The 12,866-nt window shown below is 39.0% G+C and overlaps 1 protein-coding gene across 1 annotated transcript; it reads left to right on the forward strand.

Annotated features, from left to right (window-relative positions):
• The first annotated feature begins 35 nt into the window (after positions 1-35).
• LOC120395583 (cytochrome c oxidase assembly factor 5) lies at positions 36-12,015 on the forward strand. Its single transcript, XM_039520083.1, has 3 exons — positions 36-167; positions 8,211-8,294; positions 11,251-12,015. The coding sequence occupies exons 1-3, from the start codon at positions 66-68 to the stop codon at positions 11,290-11,292; spliced, it is 228 nt and encodes a 75-aa protein (XP_039376017.1). The 5' UTR covers positions 36-65; the 3' UTR covers positions 11,293-12,015.
• The last annotated feature ends 851 nt before the right edge of the window (positions 12,016-12,866 follow it).

Below are 12,866 nucleotides of genomic sequence, written 5' to 3' on the forward strand. Positions count from 1 at the left end.
AGGCGCTGCTGCTGCTGTAGCAGCAGTGAGAAGCCCAAACGCTGTGTGCGGAGAGCGCTGCCGCGATGCCCAAATACTATGAGGAGAAGGAGGAGGACGGGCGGGCCTGTGCGGGGGTGCGGGAGGACCTGAGACAGTGTCTGCTCGAGACTTCCTGCGTCATACAGGTACGCGGTGGGGGGGCGGGGCCTGCTGAGAGACCCCCTGCGTCATACAGGTACGCGGTGGGGGGACGGGGCCTGCTGAGAGACCCCCTGCGTCATACAGGTACGCGGTGGGGGGACGGGGCCTGCTGAGAGACCCCCTGCGTCATACAGGTACGCGGTGGGGGGGCGGGGCCTGCTGAGAGACCCCCCGCGTCATACAGGTACGCGGGAGGGGCGGGGCCTGCTGAGAGACCCCCTGCGTCATACAGGTACGCGGGAGGGGCGGGGCCTGCTGAGAGATCCCCTGCGTCATACAGGTACGCGGTGGGGGGACGGGGCCTGCTGAGAGACCCCCTGCGTCATACAGGTACGCGGTGGGGGGACGGGGCCTGCTGAGAGACCCCCTGCGTCATACAGGTACGTGGTGGGGGGGCGGGGCCTGCTGAGAGACCCCCTGCGTCATACAGGTACGCGGTGGGGGGGCGGGGCCTGCTGAGAGACCCCCTGCGTCATACAGCCAATGTGGGGAGCTGGGCGGCCCCTTCCCTGTTACCCCTGGTGACGGCCTCGGCCTGGACACTGCACCTGACTCGCACCCGGTCCCGCAGCGTCATTGCCCTGCAAAGCGGTTGGGTCCTCGCAGCTGCACAGAGCCTGGGCCCCCCTTGACAAGTGACCGTGTACAAAGAACCGCGTCTGACTCACCAGACCTGCCCCCTGTGCGAGTCGGTCCCAGCCTCGACTGATGTGGGTGAGACAGTCACTGCTCCTCCGAGCCCCGTGCAGTTGGCACAACTGAAAGGGAAGAGCTGGACACTGGTCTTCCCCATCTGCCATCAGTTCCACCTGTACACGTCACTTTATTGAAGTCTTGCCTTTATTTACACATGTGCTACCCCACTGCAGGAATTAGTGCCCCACCGAAAATGGCAAAAAACGTGATACAGCTACCTCAGAAGGGTCATTGACTGAGTTCACCCACCTTACCTTAAGAACATAAGAACAGCCCTACTGGGTCAGACCAAAGGTCCGTCCAGCCCAGTATCCTGTCTACTGACAGTGACCAATGCCAGGTGTCCCAGAGGGAGTGAACCTAAGGGTACATCCGGACTACCTGCTGTATCGGCGGGTAGCGATCGATTTATTGGGGATCGATATATCTCCACGAGAATTCCACAATGATTTATTTACTTTAGGGGCACCTACAATAGAGATAAGTATAAATAATCAGAATCATTGTAAGAGAAGGTGTGTGTGACCCCCTAAGAATTTCTCAGTGCCGACTGGTAAAGGGTTCACTCTTCTGTAACAGTAACTCTTGACAGGCCTGCCAAACTCACTATACCTAGCATACAACTTTCCATAAAAGATGTCATGTACAATCTTATATTAAAGCCAGAAAACATGGTGATTATAAATATGCTAGTGAAATGTCTGTACAGATACAATGTAAAAAGTTTTATATGTACAGTATAAAGGAAATATGTTCCTACAGTCTGAATCAAGGCAAAGTTGACAAAGAAGTACCTAGCAGACAAAAGATTGTGTATCACCTATCTGCCTCAGCTCACAATGTAAATTAAGCATTGTAAGCCAATGCAATGGAAGCCCTGTGTGCATACAAAGTCAGCATGGGGATGTGATGTCAACACACTATGGAATAAACTTTGAGTTGCAAGGGAGGCATCCTGACTTCGATATCCAATAATTAATTTGGGGGGATAAAAAAGAAGGCAAAAGGATGCATCTTTATCCTGCACCTGAGGAAGTAATCAGTCGGTGGGATTTCATTCATGAAAACAGGATCCTAACCTGCCCTGGTTGGAAACACTACAAAAGACATTTTGGGTGAGATAAAATTCCTTAGTCAGAAGGTCAGCCTGCTAAATTAAGTTTAATTGCTAGAAAGCATGCTATGCCTTTTGTTATATATATAATATTCCTATTTTTATTGTCCTTACTCACTATTAAATCTTAACCATTGATAACAAATATATCTCAGTGCTGAGCTGATTCTTAGTTTAAATCAAACAAGCTGGTATGTGAGCTGTTCCCTTGGGAATAGTAAACCTGATATTGCTGTGAGTATCCAGTGACAGGCTGGATATCAAATTCTTCAAAGGGGCATGGGGATTAGGATACGCCTATCATAACAAGAAAAATGCGGGCTAGCATTGCCCAGTGGAGGTTCTTTGGATGGCTAACAGGCAGGAAGGGTCAGGGAAGTGATACCCAATTAAGTACCAGCAAGTGTCTCTCTCACTGGAGGCAGGGGGCTCACAGAGTAACTCAGTGTCCTGGGCACCCCAAGAAAGTGTCATAGTGGGTTAGTTTATAGTATGTCATAGTGGGTTAGTTTATAGTATGTCAGTGTCATATGAAGTGTCAGTAGAGGAGGTTTTGGAATTAATTGATAAACTCAACATTAACAAGTCACCGGGACCAGATGGCATTCACCCAAGAGTTCTGAAAGAACTCAAATGTAATATTTAAAAGGGCTCTAGGGGTGATCCCAAATTAGTTGAAACAATAGTAAAGAATAAAATTGTCAGACACATAGAAAAACATAAACTCTTGAGCAATAGTCAACATGGTTTCTGTAAAGGGAAATCGTGTCTTACTAATCTATTAGAGTTCTTTGAAGTCAACAAACATGTGGACAAGGGGATCCAGTGGACATAGTGTACTTAGATTTGCTGTCATGGGATAAAAGGAAAGGTCCTTTCATGGATTGAGAACTGGTTAAAGGACAGGAAACAAAGGTAAGGAATTAATGGTAATCTCAGAGATGGAGAGGGGTAACTAGTGGTGTTCCCCAAGGGTCAGTCCTAGGACCAATCCTATTCAATTTATTCATAAATGATCTGGAGAAGTTTGCAGATGATACTAAACTACTCAAGATAGTTAAGACCAAAGCAGATTGTGAAGAACTTCAACAAGATCTCACAAAACTAAGTGATTGGGCAACAAAATGGCAAATGAAATTTAATGTGGATAAATGTAAAGTAATGCACATTGGAAAAACTATACATACAACATGATGGGATCTTGGAGTTATCGTGGATAGTTCTCTGAAGATGTCCATGCAGTGTGCAGAGGCGGTCAAAAAGCAAACAGGATGTTAGGAATCATTAAAAAGGGATAGAGAATAAGACTGAGAATATATTATTGCCCTTATATAAATCCAAATACTGTGTACAGATGTGGTCTCTCACCTCAAAAAGATATTCTAGCACTAGAAAAGGTTCAGAAAAGAGCAACTAAAATGATTAGGGGTTTAGAGAAGGTCCCATATGAGGAAAGATTAAAGAGGCTAGGACTCTTCAGTTTGGAAAAGAGAAGACTAAGGGGGGACATGATAGAGGTATATAAAATCATGAGTGATGTTGAGAAAGTGGATAAGGAAAAGTTATTTACTTATTCACATAATACAAGAACTAGGGGTCACCAAATGAAATTAATAGGCAGCAGGTTTAAAACAAATAAAAGGAAGTTCTTCTTCAACTTGTGGAACTCCTTACCTGAGGAGGTTGTGAAGGCTAGGACTATAACAATGTTTAAGGGGACTGGATAAATTCATGGTGGCTAAGTCCCATAATGGCTATTAGCCAGGGGATGGGTAGAATGGTGTCCCTAGCCTCTGTAGAGGATGGAGATGGATGGCAGGAGAGAGATCATTTGATCATTGCCTGTTCAGGGCACCTGGCATTGGCCACTGTCGGTAGACAGATACTGGGCTAGATGGACCTTTGGTCTGACCCGGTACGGCCTTTCTTATGTTCTTATGTTCTTATGTAATCATGAGCTGGGAAAATGTGTGTTCACTGAAACAGAAATGTTGAAATTTGATCATACAGAAATTCAGGTGTGGTAGTGTGATTTTATTCTATAAAAAGTCAAATGGTTGTGTTAGAAATTCTGTACTGTTAATAAAATTTCAACTTATTGAAACAAAAAGTTCATATGGAAAGCTCCCACCACAGTTGGGACCCTTGCTTGGCTACTTGAATAGGAGCCTCAGGATTGAATGGAAATAGAGAATGAAAAAGGTGGGCCCTTCAATTAGCATTGAAGCACATTAGCAGAATGTTGTAGGGAAGTTTGCCCTGCTGCTGTCTGTGTTGTATGGGTTATGTAGGTAAGTAGAAAACTTCTGTCTCCAAGACTGTCTAGTTGACACCTTTCACCAGTGCAATTACCACTGTTTTGTTTTGGTTTTTGGTCTTCTGGTGATGATAGCTTGCTTTTAGCATTATGTTAAGTCCAGTTTGAATAAATCTAAAACCACTCAAAAGATGTGTATCCAGTTAGATTATACTTCTGTCTTCTCAGGGTGGATTTGATTTAAATCAAATTGATTAAAATCATGATTTAAATCACTAATCAGGAAGACTCGATTTAATCATGGATTTCTACATAAAAGTGCATCCTTGTTAGTTGTTATAACCTTAATACATTTTCTTCAGAACTCAGAGATAGATGTAGGTTTCATTTTTAGAAGGTACACACTATACATTTGTAAGGTGATTTATTCTGAAAACTTTTCAGATTAGTTTTACAGCTATATCAGAAAATGAATGATTGATTATTCCATTTATCACAGGTAATTGAAGCAGATATTTATGAAGTCATTGGGAGGTGAACTATCTCCAGTTCAACAGGTTAATCATTAATATTTGGTGGATTTTCTTGCCATGCTGTAATAGGAGGAGAACATCACCAAACAGACATTTAAATTATTTTATTTAATTAAAACAACAATGTTATGTATTGTAGATTTTTTTCTTCAACAGCAAACATATAATATTTTAACAAAACAGGCATATGGATTTTTGAATTTAATTAAACATTCAGGTTTTTTTTTAAATCAGGTTTTTGTTAAAATTATTTTTAACCAAAATAGTTTAAAATAAATATTTAAAAAAACAAACAAAAATTAAATAGACTATGTCAGCCAGGTCAACATGAGAAACTTAAAATATTGGTTTCTGCAGCTAACTTAGTCATCTTCACCTTCATTTCCTGTTTGTTCATAATCTGGAAAAGAAAAACAAGCTCTCCGGCTTTTTCAGGTCCCAAGCAATTTCTCAATTTGGAATGAATTAGTCCAAAGGAAGAAAATATTCTTTCTACACCGGCAGAAGCTACTGTTGTTAAAAGTGAGATTATCACTTCAACAGTCTCTGAATCTAAGTGCTTAAGTGACTTCCACCAGTTCACTGGTGTGACTTTCTTTAAAACATCATAAGAAAACGTATATTTCTTGAATGGTTCACCCTTACTCCGAAGTTTATTATAGTTGGCATTATGGAGGGATGATTGCTGGATGTCCATGTCATAGCCAATTCCTCCTCTTCAGCAGTTAAGGTTTGACCCTGGTACCAAGTATTGAGAATATTTGCAAGAAAATGAGCTGGAGATAGTGCTTGTCCCATTTGTTTTTTTTAATGCTTGTAATTTAACTCTGTCATTGAATATTTCTCTTTTTAAGACCTCACTCAGTTCCTTCCAACTTTCAACAGCATCAGCAATAAAACAGCTTTTTATCTGCATTTTGTTCAAGGCTACAGAAATAGGATTCACGGTGCTCAGCATGAGTTCAACATTTCTCTTAAGCCCAATGTTGAGGACTTTGACTGTGACAGTGCCATTTATTTTTTCACAATTTTGTTCACAAACTGTCATCAGATTAGGCCAGTTCTTGATATAGTGCTCAAAACAGTCCACTACAGTGTTCCATTGCACGTCTTGTGGGAGAGTTAGCTTGGTTCCTCCCATTTTTTTCAGAACAGCTGCTGCAAAGTGGTTGTTACGGAAGTATTTTGCAATTTCAACAACATTAGCCTTTATTTCTGGAACACCGAAGTCTTTGGCTAGGAGGTGCATCAAATGAGCACTGCAACCATATATTATTAGCTTGGGACTCTCTTCACTCTCTTCTAAATTTCTTCTCATCTTGGATACATTTTCAGCATGTGACCAAGCTGCATACTAGACATTTGAATTTTTTTTTTCAGCTTTTACTGCTACTTCTTGTAAGTATTCTGTATGTGCATTTCCTAGTGCATCAGCTGTTTCTGTAAGGAAGACATTCCCTTCTTCTGTTGTCACACAGGCACATAACCAGGATCATTGTGTACATTGTTCCACCCATGAAGACTCAGGTTAACAATTTTACCCTCCAGACCTTTTGCACACTGCTCAGCTTCTCTTTCATACACTTTATCCAGCAATTTGCCTGTGACATCTGCTCTGTTGGGTGGAGTGTATCCTGGTCTTAATGACTGAACCATGTTAATGAAGTGTGGGTTCTCAGTCATACGGAAAGGAGAGTTTGCTGCCTAAACAAATCGGGCGATTTTTCATCAATTCCTTTTTTTTTGTAATCTGCTGGTTCTTATCACAAATTTACCTATGGTTGTTTCTGGATGATGGAGGAGTTGTTTTTCTTTTTTGCTATAGATGATATACTGTGGCTATGTGACATACATGGTGTGACTGAAACACTATAATTGGCAGATAACTCTGAAACTATAAAAAATGATGGTGATCTTGAAGGTGGATAGTTTTCAGAATCCTGTATGTTGAGGATGGATTCTCCTAAACAAAATAAGTCAGTGCAGTTATTTAATTATTACCATATTGTTCATTTAGTATCATTCATTACATTCACTGACACTCAGTACTACTTTAAAGGTGAAATTGTAAAAGGAAGATCTGCCTATTTCAGCTATTTATTTTTTTATCACAACTGCATCTAAAATGATAGTACCATAGAGTAACAACTATATTTTTTGCTCATACATGAGAATTCAAGAATAGTCCAGAAGGAAGACAGGCAGTCCTTAAGAAAGAAGTATGACATATAAAAGTTTACCAACGTGAAGATCCTGCATGTTCAGACATGTTCCTTTTATCATCTTCAACACAGCTTCCTCCTGAGAAGGAACACATCTTGCATTTCTTTGTTGCACTCTTTGCATTTTGCACGCATGCCTGTCTTACCCACAGGTAGAGGAACTTCATGAAAATATTCCCAAACTGGGTCTTTTTTACAGCCTGCTGCCATTATAGGTTTTCCCTTCTAGTGAGAGAATGATATGGTAAATCTCAAATCAATGAAGGCTAGACTCAGAAAGACCTCAAAACTTCTGGAATATGCTGCTCAAACAGTTTCACTTTTGTTTCTACTGCCTGTCCCTCCCTTCTCACATTTATCTCCAGACTTCTTCTCCTTGTCAAGTCTATTCCACCCCCAACAATCCTATATTCATTGAACTTTTTGAAATTTTGCACTTTTAGAGAGAGGTAAGGGATTGACTCTGTGTACACAAATTTGCAGAGGGACAATAGGATTGAGATTTGTTATTTCTCACCTCTATATAGTATTTATTTATTTATTTTAAAACATTTTTGCTGTTAACAAGCATGTTATCTCTGGAGAGACACATCCACAGTTTGAGAACTGCAAAACTAAACATCTCTGATGGTATCTTCTAGACTAAGCAATGAGTCCCGTTGTGTAGATAGAAAGATTATCCTAAATAATCTATACAGAAGCCCCTGGAACCCCATAAATTGGGGTCCCTAATCCATAAACTATTGGAACTCATTTACAAAACTTTTCTTAAACATTACATGAATCTATTGTCTCATACTATAGAATTAGAATTTATAATCCCTGTTCCATGATGAGATACATTATAGCTCAAAGCTATCTTTAGATAGGTTTTTTCCTCAAAAAGCATTTTATCAAAAAAATCTGATTTAAATAAAAAAAATCAAATTTATTTTATTTTATTTTAAATAATTGATTTTTATCCACCCTGGTCTTCATTTTACTGATACAAGCACATGTTTTTGAAGTTGGGGGAGGAAGGGAAGAATTATTATCTGCACTTTCACAAACTCTCAGGAACTTACCACAGCAAAGAACACAAGTTAAAGCAGCTTGGACAGAGTTTCAACAGTGTGCACAGGACTTTTTAGAGCTGCCTTGTCTGTAGTGTCCTTTCCACTGAAGAAATGCACTGGATTCTTATGCTGTTATGTTTCATGTGACAGGAAGGAAAAAGCGCCAGACAATGCTTGAAGGAAGGACACTGCAGAAGTTTGCAAGTTTCTTTTTTTGAGTGCAAAAGATCTATGGTAAGTGATTGGTTTGATTGTTTTTTAGTCTTTGTAGCAAATGTGTTTTTTTCTAAAAGATTCTGATGAGGAGGAAAACACCATTGAAATTAATCATTTTGACATCACTAAGTAGAATAGCTCCTTACTTGTCATTGGTCCTTAATAAATGTTAGCTGTTGTGAACATTAGTATAGACCATCTTTCGCACTCAAGCAAAACAAGGAATTAGGTTGTGGATATAATCCAACAAGATATTCATATTTAAATTGGAGAAGGCTCAGTGTGTGACAGCTACAGTAAAATAGGAAATGATTAACAAAATTGGGGTTATTTTAAATATGAAAGATCAATAGGTAAAATAGCTTTTTAATATTTAAGATTGATAATTAGCCATACCATAATCTTATCTATTTGAGATCATTGGAAGAAACAGAACTGGGGGACATTGATTTAAGTTTAGAGGAAACTCATTAAAGGATCATTTTACTGTGATTATGGACTTCTGCTTTCCACTTGAAGTTTTGTAGTTTTAGTGTAATGTACTTAGGTAATAATTGGATAATTGTTAATTTAAGGAGCTATAAGTCAGTTTTATGATTGAGTGACAAACTCTCCTTTTGGGAGTGAGTGTTCAAGTACCACAGCAAGAGGCCTGTTATAAATACCTACCTAGATAGAAAAGGAGGAGTTTCCCCAGACTGGCTATGGGTTTCTTGTATGGAAATGTTGACCTATGCTGTCATAAAGCCTTTTTGTAAAATAGGGTAGAGGCAGCAAAGTCGATATCAAACCATTCCACACATGATGGGCACATAGCCTGGTTTTGATTTTACCTAATGTGTTACTTTGCTCTCTAATGAATAAACCCTGATTTTAATTTTAGATTAAGGAGAGATGCAGAAGTAGAACATACCTAAGATCTTTCATCCCACTCTGCTGCTGTAGCCTCACAGCCTTCAACCCCCCTCCATTGGAAACTCTCTTAATTCAGTTAGAGAGGAAAATGGAATTAAGCTAGAAATATGCTAGAAAAGTGTCTTCAAACATATTATTTACTCTCCAGCATGTCTACAACAACACTGTTACAATCTTCAAATATTTCTCATTATAGTTCAGTATGTAACAAGGACAGATGAAAAAGACTAGGTAGGTGGGTCTCAAACTTAATTGATCACGCCCCTCTTCTTTGTGTCTGTAGTAGTTTATGCCTCCCCTCCTGCCACACAAGTACATATACGGATTAGAAAAAAATCAACATGCACCCCTCACTAAATATTAGAAACAGTAAGGCATTGATTCAAACAGAGCCAACGATTCACTGTAATAGCAAAAGCAAACCTGCGATTGTGGCCGATGCTTACAATTAAATGTGCACACCGCAATGTAGCGAACGGATTAATGTACAGATGGCAACAGCTTTGTATAATGCTATGCAAGCTTAACAGAAATCTGTCAAAATGCACAGCACCATCTGAGGACCTGATATTTCTGGAGGAATTAGCTTTGCTAGTTATTCATTCCTGTGGGTAAAATGTGCACAGTAAGGTTGTTTTTTTGTTTTTGTTTTTCTTCTCAAGCATCTCATTCCCCCCAAAATACATTCCCCACCCTTTCCCCCAGGGAGTCTCATCCCCCTGTTTGAGAACCTCTGGAATAGATTATTTAGTCTGGAAAGGAAAAGAGTGAGAGATGATAATTATATTTAAATAGGAATATAATAGAAAAGGCTGTTTGTGTACTTCTGCTTAACCTGTCCCATAATATAAGAAAAAAAGACGTATTTGTTGACCAATTAAATTAAAAGGCAACAAACTTAAAATGGAATTTTACTATCTCAGGGTACTAGTGAGGCAAATAATTTAGTACATTTTTTAAAGGATGCGGCACTGCATGCAAATACAAATGCTTTTAACATTTACAGTAGGTTAAAATGATTAGGGTTTTCAGTTGTCATGCTTCAGGACATAAGACGATCAGCAGTTGGGTAAAGAATAAAGTATGCTTCTGTGCTAGCAATTAGATACACAAATGCGCAGGGAATGTACACGTCCCTCTCCCTACACGTGACATGGTGACTGGTGTAATATGGTCAACCTTATGTTTACCTAACTTTTTATTGTGCTATAGCAGTGAATTCTAGTTAATGATTTTGCATAGTAGTAATCTATTCCTCAAATTTAAGTGTGTAGAACATACTAGCTGAATTATTGTTGGATTCAAGAATACTCAGTCATCGCAATCTTGAAGATGGAAAACTTAAGAGGAACTATGCCAGGCCAAAATAATGTGGCCCTTCTTGCTGCCATATCTCTCTGCAGTGCTAAAAACGATCTACTGTACAGCAGCTATCCACTCTCAGCTTTAGGAAATGCTGGTGTACAGTAAATCTTTAGGCTTTTCCCGCCAATTATATATCCATGTATTATTTCCCTCAGATATTAGCTTGCATTTTTTCTAAATTGAATCTCACTTTATATTTTACCCATATTTATAGACTCTGTAGGTTCCTTTTTATATTATCCCAGCCTCACTGGTGTTTGCAACACCTTCTATTTTAACGTAATCTGAATTTGCTGTGTACCACATTCTCCAGATTATGAATGATGATCAGTAAGATAAGACTAATGAGTATTCTCTACAGCACCTCACCTACACACCTTCCTCGCTCTCCCGACTCTATTGTACCACTTACTATTATTCTGTTTATGGTCCTTCAGCAAATCTGAAGTCTACATGGCAGTGCTAACCAGTCACCTAGTATTAATTATGAGTAAGATTTCTGAATACAGTGTTACCATGTACTGTCACACCAGTCTTGTGTCTTTTTATGGAGAAACCATTTATTCTTTTCAGTGACTTTTTCTTTACTGTTTGTAATAGAAATAGAAATAGAAACACAGTTGCTTCAAAGCAGTTCTAATAGTAGTATTTTACATTTTGCAATATGTTGACTTAATTATTCTTCAATTTTTAGTTGGATGCCAGAGCAAGATTCAGAGGAAGGAAGGGATACTGAAGCCTTTGTGAAGAGAGCCAAGCATGGCGAATTGTGGATGTATCAGTGCTTTAAGCAAAATACAGAGACTAAAATAAGAAGAGTACATCTGCTGCATCCTCCCAGTCATGAAGTATTCTCTTGGAAAATACCTGCTTTCAAGAACTCTGATAGATTGAGGCTGACATGCACCTAAAATACGGAAAAGAAAACCAATATTAGGCTGGCAGTTTGGAGTGATATGAAATGCACTAATGCATTTTAAATAAGCAATGCAAAATCCAAAATAAGCTGTAGCAATCTTTAGCTGAGTCAATTTGTTTTGAAACTGAGATTTCCTTTCAGTTTTTAAGTTTGTAGTTTTATTTATCTAAAACCATAAAACATTGTCAGAGTGAAATATTATAAAATTGAAATTGGTAGACCGCTTGAGTAATGTTCTGCAGTATCATTCAGGAAACCTAAGATAGGTCTCTTGTTTCCCAGGTTGGCAGGGCCGACATACACTGAAATGTACAGGTTAGCCTCTGGGGAAGAGAGTGGCTTATATTACTCAATAGTGAGTTCCAGTTAATTAGAGTGCAGTTGATACCTGTCCAGTTCCCAAGAACTGTGACATCATCTCTTCATCCCTTCGCAAAATTCCTTTTTTAATATGATGGTTGGTGTAATTTCATTCATACATTGTAGCCTTTCACTACTGAAGAGCTAAATTAAAGTTGGAGTTACTCTTAAAAGTTAAAATATGTCTGTCTGAAAGTGATTGTTAGTTTTGAAAAACAGCCACCGCTTTTAAGAGAAATATAGTTCATCTGACCAGTACTAGTGTATAGAGGAAGAGTTGTATATGAGAAGTAAGAGTAATTAAATGTCATGTTTTTCACCCAGACATGCAGCTGAAGAGATATCGGTTGTCACTTTTATTATAGTGTGCCGACAACAGCCTCTAGATTCCTTTGAGCTTATGCTGGATTTTCTCCCCTTACTACCCAAACAAATATACTTTACACACTTGACTACAATTCAAAATTACATTTTTTCTTAACTTTGTATTAAACATTAATTATGTAGCACAAACTTTATAATTTTTTTTTATTCCTGCATTCTTATTCCTTTCTGTACTATAAAATGTATATATGGGTGTATAATTTTCAAATTGTCGTTCACATTCATTTAAATTATGACTGGTTTTCTATGGTAAACTTGTTTTTTAAACTCTTAGCATTTCCACATGTTCCTTTTGTGCTACTTAATTCACAAGTTTGTATAATTGCATGATTCATAATGTAGTTCAACTGGAAGGCCAAACTAGAAATGGGGGGAAAGGAAAAAAAAATTTGTTTTTTAAATCAAGGATGTCTCCTCCCAGTGCCAGATCTGTCTGTAACATGTAAGTATGGGGGAAGAAGTGTGCACACCTTTCTTCACATTGAGGAAGAGGACGGATTTTTTATAAGCTTGCACTGTGCAGATTTTTCTATACAGTGCAAGACAGTATTATTTTGAGTTTATCTCCCAAAAAGGTTTGTGCACGTGAGTGGTGGGGGAGTCCCCTCGCACAGAGCTGACTTCAGTCTGTGTCTGCAGCGGGGTGT

This window comes from Mauremys reevesii, linkage group 1, assembly GCF_016161935.1.
Source record: "Mauremys reevesii isolate NIE-2019 linkage group 1, ASM1616193v1, whole genome shotgun sequence".
In the NCBI taxonomy this organism is placed as follows: domain Eukaryota; kingdom Metazoa; phylum Chordata; order Testudines; family Geoemydidae; genus Mauremys; species Mauremys reevesii.

Excerpts from the sequence above, each read along its gene's own strand:
- LOC120395583 (XM_039520083.1), top strand. The coding sequence starts at position 66 with ATGCCCAAATACTATGAGGAGAAGGAGGAGGACGGGCGGGCCTGTGCG. Across the intron at positions 168-8,210 it reads AGACTTCCTGCGTCATACAG|GAAGGAAAAAGCGCCAGACA; the intron begins GTACGCGGTGGG and ends TTCATGTGACAG. Across the intron at positions 8,295-11,250 it reads TTGAGTGCAAAAGATCTATG|TTGGATGCCAGAGCAAGATT; the intron begins GTAAGTGATTGG and ends TTCAATTTTTAG.